The following is a 22,131-nucleotide window of genomic DNA, read 5'->3' as shown; positions in this document are numbered from 1 at the left end:
TTAGGGTTCACAATTATATATATATATATAATATATATATATGCAAATAAAGCACAAGATTTCCATTTAAATTTGAGTTTCAGAAAAATAATGACTTTTTAGTATAAGTATGTTGGGTAGGTAACTACACTTCAACCTTACTAAGCTACGTTTTACTCTGATTTTTCTAATTGTGAAGAGGTGGTAATTCAAGACATGGAAGAAGCTGAAAGTTTTAGGGGTTTTTAAACTTTACTTTTATTACTCATTGTAGGTGAGGACAACATTTTCATTGACCCACTTATGGTTCCTAGCTGGAATGAAAATGAACCTACAAAGACAGGAGAAAAGCATTCAAATGTATTTAACAGAAGTTTTATATGACACAGGAGTCTTCCTTCATAGGGAAGTGAAGATCCAAAAAAAGGGCTAATTCGAGTATTTGAGTATTTTTATGGCAGGCTGATGAAAAGTGGGTAGTCCTGAAGAAATATGGTAGGTCAGAGTGTGGGGTAAATGTAGTAAACTATAGAAAACTTAGCAAGACCTATTCAGTCAGATTCTTTTCTGTGTCCCTTTGTCTTCAGAGATAAGAATGCTCCTTTCTGGTTATAGGGAGGGACTTCTCTCATGAGGGTGTTATGACCTGTTTCAGGAAAGAAGAGGTAGGTGGAGTGTCAAAGTAACTTTCCTGCTTCTACTGTTTTCTCAAACTCCTTCAATTTAAAATATTCAATATGCCAATGTATCATATTTTGGCATAATGTGTCCTGAACCCCATCACTACCCACGACAATGGTAAGCAATAATTACTACTTGCATTTCTGTATGAACACCAGCAGGCCCAAATTGCCCAAGAGGGAAGTGATCTGACCACATTACAACTTTTTTTGATGCAAGAATGGTGAGCCTGTGGTGACGTCCAATCACACCTGCTTATATCACTTTAGGCAGATTCAATTATGATAACCAATCACAACTTTCGATCTCTTTCAGGACACTGAAAGACACATCCCTCCCTCTTTCCTCATTAAAAACAAATAGCAAGCGTAACTCTTGGATATAGAAGGACACCTTACAGGAATTTCACAAATACGACATGTTTTCTTCCCTATAGCGTTATCGTAATTTATCTTTTTGGACAGGTTCAGACCTTGGTTTGTTTAACAGTCCATTTACAGTTAATTCATCTTATTCTGTCAAAGGAAAAAGCCATAATGTGGTAAAGAAAGAGTGTTTCTTCTAACACCATGCAAGGGCATAATTGTGTGAATAAAGTAGACGGTAAAATTTTGGGAGAGTTTCAGAGGCGGAGTCAACAGTTTGATATGTGATTAAATAGGAGGAATAAATTGAGGCAGGTGTTGAGAATGATTCCCAGGCTTCTGGGGCTTATAGGTGGATGGTAGGGCCAGGAAAACTGGGGAGGAGAAGAGGGTTTGGCTTCTATGTAAAAGAGACTGTGTAGTAGAGGTGGGATATGAATTTTGTTGCTTTTCTCTCCTGCATATTCCCCTTCCCTTCAGGGACTTGTCCACAGTCTGAATAATTTTACTGAGCAAACTACTTTAAATGTTAGTTTATTTTCTGTTTTAAGAAGCCAGATACCTATCTATGTTATGCCATCAGAGCTTTTGATCCACCTAAGATGATCAGTGTTCCCATAATGAATTCCTATATATTCCAAACCAAAGCAAATAAACATGAAATTGTAATCACCCTGCTGAAAACCAACCTCATGCTTTGGAGCCAAAATATAACCAACACAAAGAATTTGGAATAAAGAAGAACAATAGCTTTGTTGCTTTGTAGGGTGAAGGAGGCTGCCCCAGGCCTTCTAAGCTGCAAGCTGGCTGAGAGGAAGGGGCTGGAGGGATGGAGGGAGAGGGGAGTGGGTAGAGGGAAATACAGTCTAGCTGGTTTTGACAGGAATTGTGTACTGTTGCTGGCCTTCTTTGTCTTGTCTTTAGGGTGGTAACAGAATCCTGGCACAAAAAGTTAGGAAGGGAGGAATGGAGGTTTACAGAAGAGAGGAAAAAGTAACTTAGTTTAAAACCAAGCCTCACTGAAGCATTAGTGCAGCCATTTTGCTTTTCGTTCAACTTTATGGATTTAAGCAATTTCAACCCTACTCAGCAGTTTTTGAGGTGAAATGCACAATTTCCTGTTAGGGTCTTTTGACATACCGAAAATAGCCTGGACATCCCCCTCCCTCCTCCCAATGTGCCTGAGTCATGATTAGTGCCCTATAAATAACTGCTGAGAAATAAATCTTTTTGTAGATTTCATTTAGCTCTAATGTACAATTCCAAGATTTACTAGAAGCTTTTCTTCTGAATCACCCACTAGTACCAAAATTGATTTTGATTAAGTAAGTAAGGTTTATTTTGGTTTTCTTACATAATTAATGTTGCCCAAATAATTGCAACCTTATCTATTAGAACAGCACTAGCAACAGAGCACTGTGTCGCAATTCAGTGTAAAATCTTTTGGCTTCCCACATGGAATAGGATCCAAACTCAATTTACAATCCTTGATGGTTTGGCTCATGTCTGCCCTTTCAATTAATTTAATCTATATTCCGTCCTCCAAAATATGTTCTGAGTGTACACCTCTGCCTGAAGAGCCAGTTTCTCTCCTTTTCATCTACGCATATTCTCACTTTACACATATTGAAAGACGAAACTCGAATGTCACCACCCCTCAGGGTTTTTTTTTTTTTTTAAGATTTATTTATTTATTTATTTATTTATTTATTTATTTATTTATTATAGACAGAGAGAGAGAGACAGAGACACAGGAGGAAGGAGAAGCAGGCTCCATGCAGGAGCCCGACGCGGACTCGATCCCGGGACTCCAGGATTGCACCCTGGGCCAAAGGCAGGCGCTAAACCACTGAGCCACCCAGGGATCCCCACCCCTCAGGTTTTATTTGGAAATCCTCCAGCATCCAACATATAGCCTGCTCAAAGACGGAAGCAAATATTGTCTGCTAAAGAAGTGAGTTTTTTTTTTTTAATGTTTCATTCTAAAAACCTTACATTGGATTATCAACCCAAAATTCTTCTAGATTACAACTAATTTAGTCAATTAAAAAAAAAAAAGAAGGGCAGCCCGGGTGGCTCAGCAGTTTGGCGCCGCCTTCAGCCCAGGGCATGATCTTGGATACCTGGCATCGAGTCCCACATCGGGCTCCCTGCATGGAGCCTGCTTCTCCCTCTGCCTGTGCCTCTGCCTCTCTCTCCCTCTCTCTCTCTCTCTCTCTTTCTGTGTGTGTCTCTCATGAATAAATAAAATCTTTAAAAAAAATAAAATAAATAAAAAATTTAAAAAAAGAAAAGACTGCTAGCATCCTTGAAAAGAAAATCTTTGATAATACCTTTTGGAAAATAAACACAGAATATATTCTTTTACTCCTATTTTCTTTAATCCGAAGTGTTTTTCATATACAATAACCATTTTCATGTAAACATGTCTTCAGAAACACTTGTTTTAAATCATTATCTTTTGTTATGACAATTGACCACTCAATTTAAATGATAAAGCTGCTGTACTCATTAAGGTTTCTACTACAGGAGAATACAAGTGGTAAACTGCAAATCAGGGCTTTTCTCCCTGAATTCACATTTAGTTAAGGGTGGGGAGATGGTCAGTAAATAAATGGGTAAGTCATATAGCAAAGTAATCATGATCTACAGAAGCAGGGTCCATGCAGGGGGCCTGACCTGGGATTCAATCCCGGGTCACGCCCTGGGCATAAGGTGGCGCTACACCGCTTTGCCCCCCCCCCCCGGGCAGCCCAAGAACGAATTCTTGAGACTTTTTCGTGAGACATTAGACTTTAGACTTTTATCTATGGTATATATTGAAAATACTAACGCCCAGTTTGACATTTGTGTTTTTTTGTTTGGTTTTTTTTTGGTTTTTTTGTTTTGCTTATGATGAAGCCTTCCTAAACGGCTGATTCCAACATATCTTGTAGCTACATGACAAAAGATGAAAATAATCCAGGGTTAGGAAACTGGGGATCTGCTCCTATTGGACTAGTCAATGGTGATTTTCAGCTTTGAGGAGAAAGAAAAAAACATACTAAAGGATCCCGTAGCTTTTCCTTTATCTTACAAAGGCTTTCCATTTCAAAGTTTGTTCATCCTAGATGGTGGGTAGAACCAGAAGATATTTCAGGAAACCACCTTGTGGTCATCGTATACAAATAGGTTAAGTGTTGTTATACCCAAGGTTAGTTCTTACTTTTCAGTTGCAAAATAGTGGATTTCCAATTCTATCATGCCCTCTACATTTTTTCTGTATTAAAAGAGCTTTGCTTCCCCCCTTCCCCAGTTTCCTTTTTGTCTTCTTGTTTTTTTAATGAGTATCATTATGAATTTTCAGATTTTGTTTTTATTTACTCAATATGATATAATTTATTACCATCTGTAGTCCTTTTTGATGCTCAGATTGTCTCAGATTTGGCCAGTGGGAGTCTCCATAACCATTCCTGTAACCTTTGACCTATTTGACCTATTTCCAACAGCCTTTGAGTTCTTTCTTTTTCCCTTACACAAGATATTTCAGGCTCATCTTGTATTTTACCTGCCCCAGATCTGAACTGCCATTTCTCCAAGGAGTTCTGATTCCTTTCAATGAGGTATAATATTTAGAAGCCAAGATCTGGGCTTTAGGTGTACACATTGCTGCTGGGATGTCATTGCCTCTTGATCCTTTTAGTTTTCTGTTGGCATGTTCCTCTTTTTCATTCTTTAGTTTGGCTGAGTATTTCACTCTGGGAATACACCTGTTTTTTTTTTAAACCATTCTCCTAAGAACATTTAGGTTATTTCCAATATTTTGCTACTGCAAATAATGTCACAATGAATAAATAACCTTGCACATATGTTTTTTTCAGATCTATGGTTTGGTATCTTCAGGGACAATTCCAACCAGTGAGATTGCTACATTAAAAGGCAAATGCAAATGTAGCTTTGCTAGATGTTGCCAAATTCTTCTCAGAAGTCATACCATTTTGTATTTCCAGTAGTGGATGTTATTATCCTTTTTCCATAGTCTCACCAACAGAATTATAGAATATATTATCAAACTTACACATTTTTACAAACATAATGGGTGAGAAATGATATCTAAATGTAGTATTAATTTGCATTTCTCTAATAGCAAAGCTAAAGTTTTTTTCATTTGTTGAAGGATCACTTGAATATCATTTATTGTTAACTGTATGTCTTTTGTACATTTTTCTATAGAGTTTTTGGCTTTTAAAATTTTTTAAGTATTATTTTATATTAAGAACATAACACCTTTCCTTATGATATACTTTGCAAATTATAAACTCCCAGTTTGGTATTTGTCTTCTGATTTTGTTTGTTTGCCACAATTTTTATTTTTATGTGGTTGAATTTATCAGTATTTCCTTTTATTGTGTCTGGATTTTGAGTCATAGTAGTACTATAGTACAAAAAACTACTATAAAACTACTATAAATTTTAGCATTAATTTTTTCCCATCACAAATGGTTTGAAATCTACAAACTTATTTATTTTGATGTCTTCAACACATAATACTATAGTCATCAGTCGTCTCATGACTAAAAGTTTTTACACCTCTTTTTTCCTTCTTTGTGAAGAATTCATTTAGAATAACCTGATTCTTACATTTTAGAAAGCCATCTGACAGTATATATTGAGGCATAAAAATATTCATCCTTGAAATAGTATCCTAGGGAAAAAGTCCTAAACCCAGTATCTAATATAGTGACCGGTATTTATTATTCAGTCAATATTTGCCGAATAAAGGAATAAATATGGGGGAGAGGAAGTACACACATGAAGATGTTTATTGCTGAATTAGTTACATGAAAAATTGACTGCAATCTTAAAAACCAATAGTAGAGAAATAATTAAGCTATAATATATCTACTTCATTGAAAATGACATAACACTGAAAAATGATGGTTCTGAGACACATATAGTAATATGATAAAGACATATATGAATGTGCTTAAAGGTGAAAAAAGCAAATTACTAAATCATCAAAAATACCTATTAAATATATATGCACACTGAAGAAAAATAAAAACTGGAAGAAAATGTGGGAAAATGCTAACAGAGTTGTATTTTCCTATTTTCCAAACTTTCTATTTTTGATGAAAAACTAAAATGTGTTAAATAGCCATTCTCTCTGCTCCCTAGCTGTTCTTAGACTCCAAGTAGAGAGACTGGAAATCATTTTAGAATGAGAAGTAGGCCATGGCTTACAAGAGAATTTAAACCTTTGCACAGAGGTACAGTGTGGAATTCTCACTAAACTACTGATGGCAGGAGCTTGATTGTATACAAAAGACCACTGTGAATGCCTAGCACAATTTTAGGTGGCTGGATGGCTTTGAGTCTCAGATATCTTCTCTGTAAATGAGGATAATGATGGTGCTAACCCATAGAGTTAATGTAAGGATTAAATGTGAACATGCACATGAAATGCTTAGAACAGATATCTTGGCCTATGTGAGTGCATGTTAGCTGTTTTGTTTTTTGGTTTCTAGGGTTTTTTCTTAAATTATGAAAACTTGGTTACAATGCCCTCGTGTGTCTGTTCATTGCAATATTTCTGGTCTTTAAAAGGATTTCTTATTACTTTAGATCAGTGCATTTGAAGTAACAGTTTTAGGGCCATCCATTATCCACTCATGTTGTGTATAGACTATGAAGATTAAATAGCTCTTTTGACAATAATGTTTTTTCCCTGAATATAAAAATAACACACATTCACTCTACAAAATTTGGAAAATTATGAGAGCTATGAAGAATTCTAGCCATAATGTAACCACTCAAACATTTTGGTCTGTATTATATTTTCTGTCTAGTTTATATATGTGTATATAGATATTTGGGCTTTATTTTTACCAATTAGGTTCAATCTTTCTACACAAGATTAAATTTTAAGATTACTGTAAAATGTTTCTTTTGTTTTAAAATGAGCAGAAAACTAACTGATAATAAAGCTTATCCCATGGTAAATAGAGGATGATATTTTCCCACTATAATCTCTCATGTTCCCCATCAATAAGCAACTACAGTAGATACATTGAACTTTAGTGGGAAAATGCTTTAAAGTGAAAGAAAATCCAACCTGATATAGAAATACAGTATCACTTACATATATCTTGAGGAGGAATGTATGAGAACCAGTTTATTGTACTAAGGAGGCTTTTTTTTTTTTTTAAGATTTTATTTATTCATGAGAGACACACAAAGAGAGAGGCAGAGACACAGGCAGAGGGAGAAGCAGGCTCCATGCAGGGAGCCCGATGTGGGACTCCATCCTGGGTCTCCAGGATCATGGGCTGGGCTGATGGTGGTGCTAAACCGCTGAGCCACCCAGGCTGCCCGTCTTCTTTAATATAATAATGAGTATGAACTACCCTTTTATATAGCTTTCACTTTTGAGGCATGTAAATTTTCTACAAATTAAAAAATTAATATTAACACAAAAAGTTAAACAAGAGCCAAAGCTTAAAATTGAATACAAATAGCAAAATCAGCCTAAAATCAACATCATATTTACAATATAACCACACAAAAGATCAACTCAAAAAACTTTTGAACACAATACTCTGAATCAGGATATAAAGAAAGAAAAAGAAGTCTTGAACTTTCCTGAGTGAGTTTATTAGAGATAGTTAATATTGGTATAGTGATTCTGAAAATATTTTGTTGTGTTGTAGCAGAAAGCAGATGAATAAATATACTGGTGCTTTTTGGAGCCAGATTTTTTTGTAGGATAAGGGATACAAATAGGAATGAGGAAGATAAAGAAAAATCCTATAGTGTGGATTCAATTTGGAAGTATCAGTATTATTTAAAAAATATATATATTTCCTACTTTTTCTACTGAATGGGCCTGTAAACAATGACACTCCAGTAACAGTAAACACAGTTAGCTTCATTTTTTTTTTTTTTTTAAGAAAATGGAAGCCTGCTTTTATTGATGCACACATCGACGGACCTGTAATTGGAAGGGGTGGTGACCTTAACATGACACTCGTGGTTAACACAACTGAAACATGAGGGCAGGAGGTGGCTTTGCAGGGACATGATGCCTTCATAAGTTAGGGAAACGGACTGCTAGCTGGCTGCCCTTTCATTTCATGTTCTTCACAAACTCCTCTCCCTTTTTGATGGAGGCCTTCAGCTCAGAGATGGCTTCTGCTATCATCTTCTCTTCAAAAGGCGAGATTTTGCCAATGCCTAGATTCTTCTCGATGCCCTTTTTCCCCAGCAGTAACGGTGTGGAGAAATAGGCACAGTCTGCTTCCTGGGATTTAACAAAGGAACATTCGACACCTTCCTTCCCGTTCATCGCATCCACAAGGGAGAAGGGAGAAGACAAGGGAGAAGACAAACCGGGCTCCAGCGTATGCCATGGACCGGGTGGCAGAGCCTGCTCCAGCTTTGGCCTTCACCACCTGCGCCGGCCTCCTGGATCCGCCCAGTGATCGCTGTCAGCCGGGCCTGGGGAAGGTCCACCTTGGGGGTGCACTGAGAGATCAGGGGGATGATGGTCTTCCCGGCATGACCGCCAATGACAGGAACATTGGCGCAGGATCTAAACCCTTTAGTTCTGCAATGAAAGTGTTGGCCCTGACAATGTCCAGGGTCGTCACCCCAAAGATTTTATTGGGGTCGTAAGCTCCGTGTTTCTTGAAAACCTCCGTTGCAATTGGGATGGAGTTGACCGGATTTGAAATGAGCAGATCATGGCCTCGGGGCCACGCTGGGTGCAGGCCGCAGTCAGGGTGGCCCCAGTTGAGGCACTGGTGCCGAACAGGGCATCCCGTGTCATGCCTGGTTTTCTTGGGACTCCGGCTGGAATAACCACCACCACATCGCAGCCTTTGAGGCAACCCGGCAGCTGCTCAGGTCCGAGGTGGCCTTTGGTTGCTCTGGTCTCGACGTGGCTCAGATCTGCGGCCACTCCGGTGTATGGGCAATATCCAGAGGGTCAGGAGGCTCACTAAGGGGCTGTTCTTGAGAAGCTGCGCAAGGGGCTGCCCGATTCCTCCGGAAGCCCCAAGCACAGCTGCTTTAGCATTGTTCTGGGATGGTTGGTTGGAGCGGGCGGGGAGCCCAAGAGCAGGCACCGGCGGCTGGCAGGTGACACCAACGACCTCCACGCTGCCCATTATTTGATTTCTAAATACCATTCCCCAGTGAAAGGAACCAGGGCTCCTGAGAAACAGTTAATTCCAGGTCTGAGGCAGCTAAGTAGGGGAAGTACAAAGTGACTCAGCGGTCTTTTAAACAAGGAAGTACTAAAGACTAATAGGAACATAGCAATAGAATATAGGAACTAGCTCTTCTTCTGGGCAAATTTAGGACAATTGGAGCATCAAAAGGAATAATAAAGAGAAATAGATTATACCAGTGTAAATAACAACAGAAATGCCAGGAACTTCCTCTGCCCCTCAGATACTGATTAATAAATAGGTCCTGGTGGAGTTTGAGAATTTACATTTCTAAGCAGCTTACAGGTGATGGTGAGGCTACTGATCCAGGGACTTTAGTTTATAAAACTTTTTATAATTCCAGTGCTACTCAAATTCCAGTGCTACTCCTCTCTTCAAACTCAAGTGAAGAGAGAGAAAGATTGATAATGGAGAAGGAGGATAAAAGAAAAACCTCTTCTTTACAGAATAATGCCAGCTAATAGATGTACAAAGAGAATCACCATTTTGCACTGCCCAGTGTAGTAACCGAGTCAGGAAAAGATCATCAATGGATGCTAAAAGCATTAAGAGAAAGGCTTGGGGAACTGGATATTCACACAGTCTCAAAATATACCTCTCATATGAAATTACTTATTAAGAACAGAGGGGAAAGTTATATTTTTACCTTCGGAAAATCTAGTAGATACTATCATAAAGGAAGTAATCAAATTTAGCGTCATCAATAATGGGACAAACTGACATTATGTGTTTCCTAATGGATACAGTGGGAAGTACATCAGCTGGGCAATATTCTTGCCAAAAGTGTTTAACTGAGCTTAATTCTGAAGGAACAATCAGACAAATCAGACTGTGGGACATTTTTTTTAAGATTTTGTTTACTTATTTATTTTAGAGAAGGGGGAGGGGCAGAGAAGACACATCAGAAAATCTCAAGCAGGCTCTGTAATGAGCACGAGCCCAACACAAGGCTCAATCTCACAACCCTGAGATCATGACCTGAGTTGAGACCAAGAGTTGAACACTTAACCAACTAAGCCACTCAGGTGACCCTAGACTGTAGGACATTTAAATGATCTGGCCTGGAGTCGTAAAAGATTTTTAGATCATGAAGAACTAGCAAAAGGTACTAAAAAAGTGACATAATCAAATGCAGTAGATCTTGTATAAAATCAGTTCTATAAGTTCTACTTAGGGGGAAATCTGATGATGGACTATTAGATGATATTTAGTTAATGCTTAAACTTTTGTTTGTAATAATGGTATAGTTATATGAGAGAAGGTCTATTTTAAAGAGATAGATGACAGGGATCCCTGGGTGGCGCAGATCCCATGTCGGGCTCCCGGTGCATGGAGCCTGCTTCTCCCTCTGCCTATGTCTCTGCCTCTCTCTCTGTGTGTGACTATCGTAAATAAATAAAAAAAAATTATAAAGAGATAGATGACAAAGCATTTATGAACTGTCAGGATGATTGTAATTGTGTGTGTGTGTGTGTGTGTGTGTGTGTGTTTAGAGAGAGGATGAGATGGAGAAAGAGCCCAGGCATGGCAAAAATTGTTATAACCGGTGAATTTAGGTGAAAATACACCTGTGTTAATTTTACTTTTCTTTCAAGTTTTCTGAAGACTTGAAAAATTTCAAAATAAAAATTTGAGGAAAATTTAAATTTCCCTGTCCTATCCTGTTCCGGGATGAGTCAAATGAAGGTCCTAGAATGAGCAGGAAGACTGGGAAAAGGGGATTTATGAGGAAAAGAAGCCTGGGAAAAAGAGAGTTTGGGGACGCATGGGAGAAGCAAGAAGCAGGAGCCTAGTTTAAGGTAATTAACAGTGGTGGCTGTAACAACTTCCAAGTCTCCATGGTTTAACACAGTAAAAGTTTATTTCTTGTGCAAGTCTCATTGTAATCTGAGATCTGAGAGGTGAAGTAAACTGCCTAAAAGCCAAAACATGTGATAAACCAGAATTCCCACCTAGTCGTGGTTCCAAAGTCTATGCTCATTTCCAGTCCAGCACACTGCCCCTAAGGATCCCGAGGTTAGAATGATTGTCCTAGGTCCAAATCTGCTATTCTATTATCTCTCCATGATTGGATCCATATTCCATCTTGAGACATAGCCTAAGGCCCTGACCGGATCTCACTTATGGTTCAGACCATTCATTCATTAGTTCATTCTACAAATACCTTTTAAATACCTTTTGTGTCCAGAACATCACTATTTCTGGACCTGGATCCATTGTAGGATACAACAGCAGACAAAGTCTCTGCTCCCATGGAGTTTACTTTCTAGGGAGTGAAAGAATAAGTAAATGAGTAAATGTTATACTTTAAAGCCATGATAAATTCTGTGTAAAATAATGAAGCAGGGCAAGGGGTAGGGAGTGGCAGGGATGAGGAGGTTTGTTTAGATACAGATTCAGGGAATGCCTGCACATATTTGGTTGGAGACCAGAAAGCTATGAAGCTGTGAACCATTTGAAGACCTGAGGAAAGCATATTGTGAGCCAGGGAAAGCGCAAGTTTAAGAGCCCCAAGGCTATAACAAATTAGGAGTGATAGAGGGAAGTTGAGGGAAGTATGGCTATCCTGGGAGAAATAGGAGGAAGGTACCAGAATGGGGTAAGAAGTGAATAGAGGTTTGTAAGGCGAGGGCAGTGAAGTGATCTGATTGTCATTTTCAGACCTCTCCTGTGAAGAATGTAGCCACCCAGGTGAGACTTGGTGGTGGCCTTGTGGCACTGATGGCGATTGAGAAGTGGCCAGAAGGGAGATGTATTTTGAAGGGACAGCTGACAGAATTTGCAGATAAATAGAAGACATGAGGGAAAAGGGAAGATGGCTCCTGGGTTTTTGGCCTAAGAAGTACACTGGCCAGTCCTATTTGACTTCTAGAAACCAACAAATTTAATGGTAAAAGTAAGTGTGCCACATTATTGTTAAATTCATTGTATGATAATAATTATATATATTTTTTAAATCTTGGATATCAGAGGACCAGGCTCAATAACTGCCTAATCAGTTCTTCGTATCTTTAAAATGGTGTTGATAATATTCATCTTGCCACCCCATAAGATGTTGCGAGAACAGCATGAGGTGTTGTTTGTGAAAATACTACTCATGGTTGTCATCTAATAACTCAATTTTGTGTGGCACTTTCAAGGTAAAATGCACTTTCTCGGGCTTGAAATGGTTTAATCTGTTAATAGTCAACACTACGCTAAACATCTGGTGGACTGAAGCCCCTGAGACAGTATGTCCTCAATTATTTTAAATACTCACTAGCACTACCAAAAGAGAAGTCTCTGTCCTTTGCCTCTCTCTCTCTCATTCTCTCATTTTGTCTCTCTCCTTCTCTCTCCTTCACTCTAGAGAGCTCATGCGTACAAAAACAGGCCAACCCTTTGAGAAGCATGACAGACATACTGTTTCTTGGGTGGTTCTTTGACATACTCAAAACACAGAAGCCTCTGCAGATTGTCCCTCAGTGCCACCTATAAGGTACAAGAACTTAAGGACTCTATCTGAAATTACCAGTCTTCCTTGTTTTGGCAAAACTCATATTGTTCATTATCAGAACATGGTGATGTTCACATTTTTAAATTGACCAATTAATTTTAATATGTATTAGCCATTGCTGCTGCTTTGTCATTTTTAAAAAAATATTTATTTATTTATTCAGAGAGAGAGAGAGAGGCGCAGAGACACAGGCAGAGGGAGAAGCAGGCTCCATGCAGGGAGCCCAACGTGGGACTAGATCCTGGGTCTCCAGGATCACACCCCAGGCTGCAGGCGGCGCTAAACCGCTGCACCACCTGGGCTGCCCTATTTGTCATTTTTTTATTCTTATGCCCTGTAAGGATTTTTTTTTTCACCTGGGAATACTTAGAAAATCAGATACAAATATTTAACTGATATTTACCATTCAGATGTTTAAAACATTTCAGAAGTGATGTGCTTTTGTTTGCTACAGATCCATGGCAGTATGCTATTTTGATAAATTAAAAGTTTTGGCTTGTTACATTGAGATAACAGAGAATAAGATGTATGACAGTAATAAATATCAAGGCATGAATATTCACAGCCTCTTTCCTCTCACCTGTTAAGGAATATCTTGCTGTTGTGCACCTTATCTTTTCCCCTACCCTCAATTTTGAGCTTTTTTAGGTGGATCAGAATGAAGAGTGTATAGGTATTGTTTGTATGTGTGTTGGAGGGTAAGAAGAGCATGCCAGGGAGAGCAAGAGGGAAATGCCAAAGAAAGGAAAGATTGGTAAAATGTACGTTAAAAAGAAAGCAAGTGACTGATGGAAGAAAATAGATTGGATCCCAGAGAAGAAGGGGGAAAAGTATGGGAATGTTCAAGTTTCTCAGACAAGATTACTAGAGATTTTGAGGAATAACTGCTTTTCAGGGGAGAGGTTGAAATGACAGAGGAAAAGCTACTTTGTAAGTTTTGTTTTTACATTAAGAATGTGTCTGCCTGCCAGGTACACCCACTACACACAGCTCTTAGAGCTTTCTGAAGTGAAAATTTTAATAGGTTTTTATATTTTGGGGGGCTGTTTTTTCTGAATTTTATACTATGTTAAGACTAGACCACAAAGGCCACAAAGGCTTCACATAATTCAAACTACCAAAATACCACCAGGTGATGTTTTCTATTCAGACATTTTCTAAAGACATAAGTTAGTGACTCCTCATTTTAAGATTTTTAGGATTTTTTTTTTATCCACATAGGGGAAATGGTAAGGGAAGATGCATTTTTTTTAAAAGAGGCATATTTGTGGTTTTAATAATTTTATGGAACTTAGGAAAAACTCTACTACAAAGTATTTAACATTGACGCTGTGCTGAGATCTTCCTGAAATCAGAAACGTTTCAGCATGTTTCTTACATCTCTGTATTGCACTTAATTTATTCTGTCTGGCTTGTTTTTTCAAAGAAACTTTTTCTTTTAAGATTTATTTATTTGTTGGGGAGGTGGGTAGGGAGAAGCAGAGGGAGAGAGAGAGAAAGAGAGAGAGAGAGAATGAATCTCAAGTAGATTCCCTGCTGAGTGCAGATCCTGATGCAGGGCTTGATCTCATGACCCTGACATCATGATCTGAGCTGAAATCAAGAGTCAGACCCTTAACCCACTGAGCCACCCAGGCACCTCTCAAACAACTTTCTTTTTTTAAAAAAATATTTTATTTATTCATGAGGGACACAGAGAGAGAGGCAGAGACATAGGAAGAAGGAGAAGCAGGCTCCCTGTGGGACTCAGTCCCAGGAAGCCAGGATCATGACCTGAGCCCAAGGCAGATGCTCAACCATTGAACCACACAGGCACCCCTCACAGAACCTTTTATGTTGGCCTGCATTTGCTTTTCCCCCAGCTTTATTATTATAATTGACCAAATTGTAATATATATTACATATATAATATATTAAAGTGTTCAGTGTGATGATTTGATATACATATACATTGTAAAACAAATTCCCACAGTTAACACATCCTCCGTACTTGTTTTTTTAATGAGAATGCTTAAGATTTACTCTCTTAGCAAATTTCTAGTATACAATACAGTAATATTAACTATAGTCAGCATGCTGTACATTAGATCCTCAAAATTTACTCATCTTATAATTAAAAGTCTGTGCCATATTACACGTCTCCCCATCCTCTGCTTCCCCATCCACAGCCTCTGTTAACCATTAATCTATATTCTGTTTCTGTTAGTTTTTTTTTAATTACCTATAAAAGTGAAATCATACAGTACTTGTCTTTCTGTGTCTGACTTACTTCACTTCACATAATGCCCTCCAGTTTCATCCATGTTGTTGTTAAGGTCAGGATTTCCCTTTTTTCTGCCTGAATAATATTCCATCGTGTATACATACTATATTTTCTTTATACATTCATCCATTTTTTTATTTTTTTAAAGATTTTATTTATTTATTTATTCATAGAGACAGACAGAGAGAGAGAGAGGCAGAGACACAGGCAGAGGGAGAAGCAGTCTCCACGCAGGGAGCCTGATGCGGGACTCGATTCTGGGTCTCCAGGATCACACCCCGGGCTGCAGGCGGCGCCAAACCGCTGCGCCACCGGGGCTGCCCCATTCATCCATTTTTTAAAAAATCTATTCATCCATTAATCCATTGATGGATGCTTGGGTTGTTTCCACATTTGACTATTGCAAATAATGTTACATGAATATACAGGTGCAGATAGTTCTTCAAGGTAGTGATTTCATTTCTTTTGGGTATATACCTAGTAATAGGCTTGCTGGATCAGTGGTAGTTCTATTTTTAATTTAGCCTGGATTTATTCCTCTTTTTTTTTTTAAGAGTTTATTTTATTTATTTTTATTTATTTTTATTTTTTTTTAAAGATTTTATTTATTTATTCATAGACTCAGAGAGAGAGGCAGAGACACAGGCAGAGGGAGAGGGAGAAGCAGGCTCCATGCAGGGAGCCTGATGTGGGACTCGATCCCGGGTCCCCAGGATCACACCCCAGGCTACAGGCGGCGCCAAACCGCTATGCCACCGGGGCTGCCCTATTTTATTTTTTTTTAAGCAGTCTCTATACCTAGTGTGTGGCTCAAACTTAAAACCCAGAGATCAAGAGTCACGTGCTCCACCAACTGAGCCAGCCAGGTGCCCTTAGCATGAATTTACTCTTAACTGTGTGCAGTAAGCTCATTGAAGACAGACACCATACCTTATTCACAAAACAATATGACAATTAACAGTACTGGCCTTGAAACTAAACAGATGAGTATGAATCTTGACTCTGCCACTCCTCAGCTAAAATATCAAGTAGTTTTTGCATGGTTGTTATTGTTGTTACCTTGTTTAGTCTCAGAACTCTCACCTGTAAAATTGATATCATAATGCTGATTTCTCTCAGGGCAGTTGTGAACATTAGATGAGAAGATGTATGAAAGTGATTATACAATACCTTGCTTCGACAAGCATTCAACCAATGGGAACTATTATATGTATGTTTACTTTATCATTTGAATCCTTACCAGCACTCAGATCTTTGCTATAAAGATCATGGCTAAGGTGAGAGAAGGAAAACAGGAGAGGAATTTAGGGGCTAGCACCCTTGGTTGACCATACCTTTATTTTCCTCTGTGACCTTAAGATTTAGAGCCCCAGGAGCTGCAGTCAGGGCTTGAGGCCTGCTTCTTCTAGCTCAAATGAGCTTTGTTAGAGGTGGGGCTGGAAGAAAGTGTGTCATCTGTTAGTACCAGGACCTCCCTGGGAGTTCTGAGCCTCTCAGGGGAATTCCAGTTCAATCTCCAGTTCCTTCTCCCTTCCCCTGCAATGACTGTTCAGGGTCTTCTTCTAGTGATGGGAACTTCCAGTGACTAACCTCCACCTTCAAGGGTCCCTAGGAGTTGGAGACTTTCTTAAACACTACCTCTGGCATGAAGCACTTCCTGTTTTCCCAGGTCAAAGTCCCTCTTGTTATAGCACATAGTACTCACTGCCCTATTCTAGCTGTTAGCTTTACATTGTTTCCCTCGGTGAATTGCAAAGTCTCTGAGATTAAAGTATGGCTCTGGTTCCTGTTTGATCAGTACAGTGAGCTGTACCTATATTCCCAGGTAATGACTGTTCTAAATTCTATATAAGCCCATCTTGGGGCCATAGCCTCAAGGTGAGTGAAACCCAGGCCCCGCCCTAATATAGCTTGCTATCCTGATCCCCAGAACTTTAAGATACAAACTTCTCCCTATGCTTCTGGGCAATTAACAGCCTAAAGTTCCTTGTTTGGCTGACCGTAGGAAGTCCCCAGCAATAGATTTCAAAGAGTTGGTAGGAATACAGAAAAAAACTTCATTTAAGGCATAGAGATTTATAAAATGTTAACATCAAACTTTATTCTCTCCATAATTTAAAGTTCACTTTTTACTAGCTGTTCCATAGGAGTGTGGTAGAAATGCAATACTGTAACAGCTGGAAACCATCAAAAAGAATTCTGACCCTATTAGCAGTTTACTTAAACTTTGTTCTAGTAGTCATATAAAAATAATAAAGGAATAACTTATTTGGTCCCAAACATGGTTATTCTGATTTATCCAACATGCACAAAATTATACAATTTTCATTCTCAATTATCATTACCATATAATTTACTGAAGTGCCTGACCAAAAATAATGTTTTCTAGATATTATTTTAAGTTTTTAGCTGAATTTAGGTGACATAACATTTTAGGAAAAGTTTGCTAACTTAACAACTTGCTTTTCTCACTTGGCATAGTAAAAATTTACCCTTTCAACTCCACCAGTATGTCACTGCTTGGACCTCAGTTCTGCTTAAAGAATGCTAAAGCGTCTCCTCTTGATTTCATGTGGCTTTTCACAAATCCAGTCAATTTCCTGAACCCCTCCATCAGTCCATCCCCAGTGATGGCACAGCAGGGCTGCACATACCAGTTCCGGTCACTGCAGAGCTTCTTCACTTTGAACATTCTGGTGATGTCCTCAGCAGTTAGAGCTCCAGGCACATCCTGTTTGTTGGCTAATAGAACAACAGGCACATTTTTAATGTGTTCGTTCTTCAAAATGTGCTCCAGCTCTCTACTGGAATCTTTCAGTCGCTGTTTGTCCGTACTATCCACAACATACATCAGCCCATCAGTGTTCTCACAGTAATGATCCCAAACGGTTCTCATTTTTTCTTGTCCTCCAACATCCCAGATCGTGAGCGAAAGATTCTTTTCCAACTGGATCATCTCCACGTTGAAACCTATGGTTGGGAGGGTTGAAATATTCTTAGCAAGCTTTAATTTGTAAAGGAGTGTAGACTTCCCAGCTGAGTCAAGTCCCAGAAGAAGAATCCGGGCTTGCTTGGTTTTGGAGTTTTTAGAACTTAGTAGACCCATTTTAGGTTTTTTTCCTCCTTTCAAAGACTCTTCTTTTGGCCAGGGACAATGTTTGTTGTCCAGGTTTCTTGTGAAAATAATAGGAGGAAAGAAGATAGCAAATGCTTCATGTTGTATTTTAAGACTGGGAACTTGTGTGCATTTATGTTGTAGCCTATCACCTTGATTATAGGCAAACATCATTTTATTTGCAGTCCTAGCCAATCCTAAGAAATCTGGTATGAGTAAGCAGCCAATATTGCAGTCACTCAAAGGGGAAATTCTTTGTGAGTGAGTAGGACGTAGGAGGGGCCGGCTAGGTGATGCCACAGCTTGTGCTCTTCCAGATGTTGGAAATTTAGAGGTAACCAATGGTTTATGGGAACATGGTTCGATAGTAGAATAAAAACTTAGTTTTACAAGTGGTTTATAGAACTTTTCTAGTTATTTGAACATTTATCTTATCCCAGCTGTAAATGAGTAACCAGATTTCTGAAGTCATGAAGAGAGTTTATCTCACACTGCCCTAAATATCTTCAGTACTTTCCCCTTGTCCAGGTTACTCAGTAGGATACTTATACCACCCAAGGTTATATGAACCTTCCTCCCATAATATACAAAAACAGTTCTTTAATCTTCTAGAAAATTTACATTATTCACAAGACCAAAAAAGTATACAGGGATGGGAGGGGAGTGTGTAACACAAACCCTTGAAATTAAGCAGTCTGATTAAAGGTGGTAAATTGAATATATGTATTTATCCCTTTCCTCAAGACTCCACCAAAATGATGGTGAAGGAGGACAAGAGATTTCAATAAAATTCTGCAACGTGGAATATAGGTAGAAGATGAGTGGTATTAACAAAATTCAACCGAGTACATATGAAGATCTGATTGGCTTTATTAAGTAATTCATGAATTGGGCAGCATCCCATCTAGCAAGTAAAGGGGAGTTTCAAGGAGTTGTACAAAACGAAAGTTTTCTATAGAAAGGAGGATGGGGTGGGGGATGGGCAAAATGAGTGTAGGGAGTGAGAGAGATATAGGCTTCCTGTTATGAAATGAATAAATCATAGGAATAAAAGGCACAGCATAAAGAATATCATCAATGATATTGTAATAGCATTATATGTTGATAGATGGTAGCCACACTTGTGGTGAGCATAGAATAATGGAAAGAATTGTTGATTCATTATGATGTACACCTGGAACTATGTAACATTGCATAATAACTATACTTCAATTAAAAAAATAAAAAGAAAGAAGAATGGGGCAGGAAAGTTTTGAGCAAAAGAAAAGAGAGGATTATTTTAGGCAAAGTCACCCTCCCTTAGGGAGAAGGGCAGGGGACCTTTCTAGGTAGATTACTTCATCTTCCTTTGGGGAAAGGAGAGGGCCCATGTGACAAATTACATCATTGGTGCTGTTGAGAAAATTTCTGACTGACAGGTTGTGACCTAACTGACCCAACTGAAAGGTTGTTTCCTTTCTCGGGAAAGTTGAATCTGCAGTTAGGTTAGGTATTAAGCCCCAGCTTGGTGACTCAGCCTGGCCCAAGTGATAGCATTTTGGGCCTGTGGTTTTCTTTATAATGGTGGTAACTGATGCAACAGGATACAGCCGAAGTTTGGAGTACTGATACACAAGATACAGAGGGAAGGGGTGAAATGAGGGACTAAAAACAGAGGGCATTAAACAAAAGTCTGAATAAAGACACCCCCGACATACACACACACACAAACCCCACAAATCAACCCCACATGTACACACACCTCTGCTGATTAACCATTCAGCAACGAGATGTTATTCTGGACAAAAAATAATAATAATAAAGAAAGAAATTGAATGATATGAGAAAAAAAAGGCCTCCAAGTTTTGACAGTTGAGAGTTTCCACATCATAATGCCTAACTCAATATTTAATTAACCTATAGCCAGCCTGACAGTTGGCAAACATTGCTCATGTACACAGAATGCCCAATCAGCTTTTCAGTGCACAGAGGTTCCCATACTTAATACATGGCATACCTCCAATATAAAGACCAAGAAGAAAATAAGGTTTTAAGGAAGCTTAAACAGGAGTAATGCAGGGAACAAAAGAAAATTTTCAGTAAGTTTTAAATATTTCCATCGAGATTTAAAAAGGTATTGTATCCATAAAACAAGACAAAAATGGCATTCAAAAGGTTACTCAAAAAACAAAATAGAACACTTGAAAAATAAATCCATGATTTCCAAAATTTAAAGAGATTAATAATAGGTTGGGGGAAAAAATCTTTCAGAAAGTAGAAGATAGAAAATATGAAAAAAGATGTAAAGGATCAATCCAGACATTTTTTTATTTTTATTTTTAAGGATTTTATTTATTTGAAAATGAAAAGAACATGCACAGGGAAGGACAGACAGGGAGGGAGAAGGATTAGCCGACTCTGCACTGAGCCCAACATGGGGCTCAGTCTCACCACCCTGAGATCATGACTCTTAACTCACCGGTGCCACCCAGGCACCCCAATCCAGAAGTTTTAATATCTAACTTATATGACTTTATTCCAGAGAGAACAAAAATATGAAAAGGGAAATTATCAAAGAAATAATATAAGACTATTTCCAAAGCTAAAGAATAAATTCTCCAGGTTGAAAAATTTTAAATTTTAAAACTAAAATTTTATTTTTAAAAAATATTGAGTAGGCTATTCTGAATGTAGAAAGAACATTTACAAAGAAATTTTTTAAACTTCTTAAAATTTTAATTTTTTAAATTTTTTAAATTTTATTTATTCATGAGAGAAACAGAGAGAGGCAGAGACATAGGCAGAGGGAACCAGAGGGTTCCCCTGTGGGGAACCAGAGTCCTGAGATCACGCCCTGAGCCACCCAGGCGTCACTGAAATTTTAAGTTTTTATTTTAATTCCAGTTAGTTAACATACAGTGTCATATTAGTTTCAGGTATAGGATATAGTGATTGAAAAATTTCTTACGTTACCTAGTACTCATCACAAGTACACTCCTTAATCCCTATCATCTATTTCCCCCTTCCCCATACCCTCTCCCCTCTGGTAACTAACAGTTTGATCAATTTGTTCTCTATAATTAAGTCTGTTTCTTAATTTGTCTCTGTATTTTTCCCCTTTGCTCATTTGTTTTTTTCTTAAATTCCACATATGAGTGAAATCATTTGGTTTTTGTCTTTCTCTGCTGACTTATTTCCCTTAGTGTTATACTCTAGCTCCATCCATGTCATTGGAAGTAGCAAGATTTCATTCTTTTTTTATGGCTGAGTAATATATCATTGTGTGTGTGTATCTCACATCTTCTTTATCCATTCATCAATCGATGAATACTTGGGCTGTTTCCATATCTTGGCTATTATAAATAATGCTGTTATAAATATAAGGGTGCATGTATCCCTTTGCGTTAGCGTTTTTGTATTCTTTGAGTAAATACCCAGTAATGCGATTGCTGGATCATAGGATGAATCTATTTTTAACATTAAAAAAATCTCCATACTGTTTTCCAGAATGGCTGCACCAGTTGTATTCCCACCGACAGTGTAAGAGAGTTCCCCTTTCTCTACATCCTCACCAACACCTGTTGTTTCCTGTACTGTTAATTTTAGCCATTCTGACAGGTGTGAGGTGAGATCTCATTGTGGTTTTGATTTGTATTTTCCTGATGATAAGTGGTTTTGAGCATCTTTTCATGTGTCGTAACCATCTATATGTCTTCTTTGGAGAAATGTCTGTTCCTTTCTTCTGCCCATTTTTTAACTGGATTATTTGGTTTTTGGGTGTTCTGTTTTATAAGTTCTTTATAGATTTTGGATACTAACCCTTTATCAAATATTTCATTTGCAGATATCTTCTCCCATTCAGTAGATGTCTTTTAGTTTTATTAATTGTTTCCTTCACTGTGCTTTTTATTTTGATAAAGTCCCAATAGTTTCTTTTGCTTTTGTTTCCCTTGCCTCAGAAGACATATCTAGTAAGAAATTGGTACAGTTGATGTCTAAGAGGTTACTGCCTATGTTCTATTTTAGGATTTTTCTGGTCTTAA

At 38.2% G+C, this 22,131-nt stretch overlaps 2 protein-coding genes and 1 pseudogene across 2 annotated transcripts in view; all 3 read right to left on the bottom strand.

The window, feature by feature from the left end:
* LOC125754323 (collagen alpha-1(I) chain-like) overlaps positions 1-22,131 on the bottom strand; it is a 110,915-nt gene that overhangs the window by 15,915 nt on the left and 72,869 nt on the right. The gene's annotated exons all lie outside the window — the stretch shown is intronic.
* LOC112645884 (malate dehydrogenase, mitochondrial-like) lies at positions 7,637-16,941 on the bottom strand (annotated as a pseudogene).
* On the bottom strand, positions 17,070-19,059 carry ARL14 (ADP ribosylation factor like GTPase 14). The gene has a single exon (XM_025425427.3). It carries the CDS (start codon positions 18,281-18,283, stop codon positions 17,522-17,524), a length of 762 nt encoding a protein of 253 aa, XP_025281212.1. The 5' UTR covers positions 18,284-19,059; the 3' UTR covers positions 17,070-17,521.

Source organism: Canis lupus, chromosome 34 (assembly GCF_003254725.2).
Source record: "Canis lupus dingo isolate Sandy chromosome 34, ASM325472v2, whole genome shotgun sequence".
NCBI classification, from domain to species: Eukaryota; Metazoa; Chordata; class Mammalia; order Carnivora; family Canidae; genus Canis; species Canis lupus.
The sequence above is the reverse complement of the archived record's forward strand: the minus strand, read 5'-3'. Positions and strand labels throughout refer to the sequence as shown.

What these genes read in the sequence shown, in the direction of transcription:
- ARL14 (XM_025425427.3), bottom strand. Translation starts at nt 18,283, where the DNA reads ATGATGTTTGCCTATAATCAAGGTGATAGGCTACAACATAAATGCACA.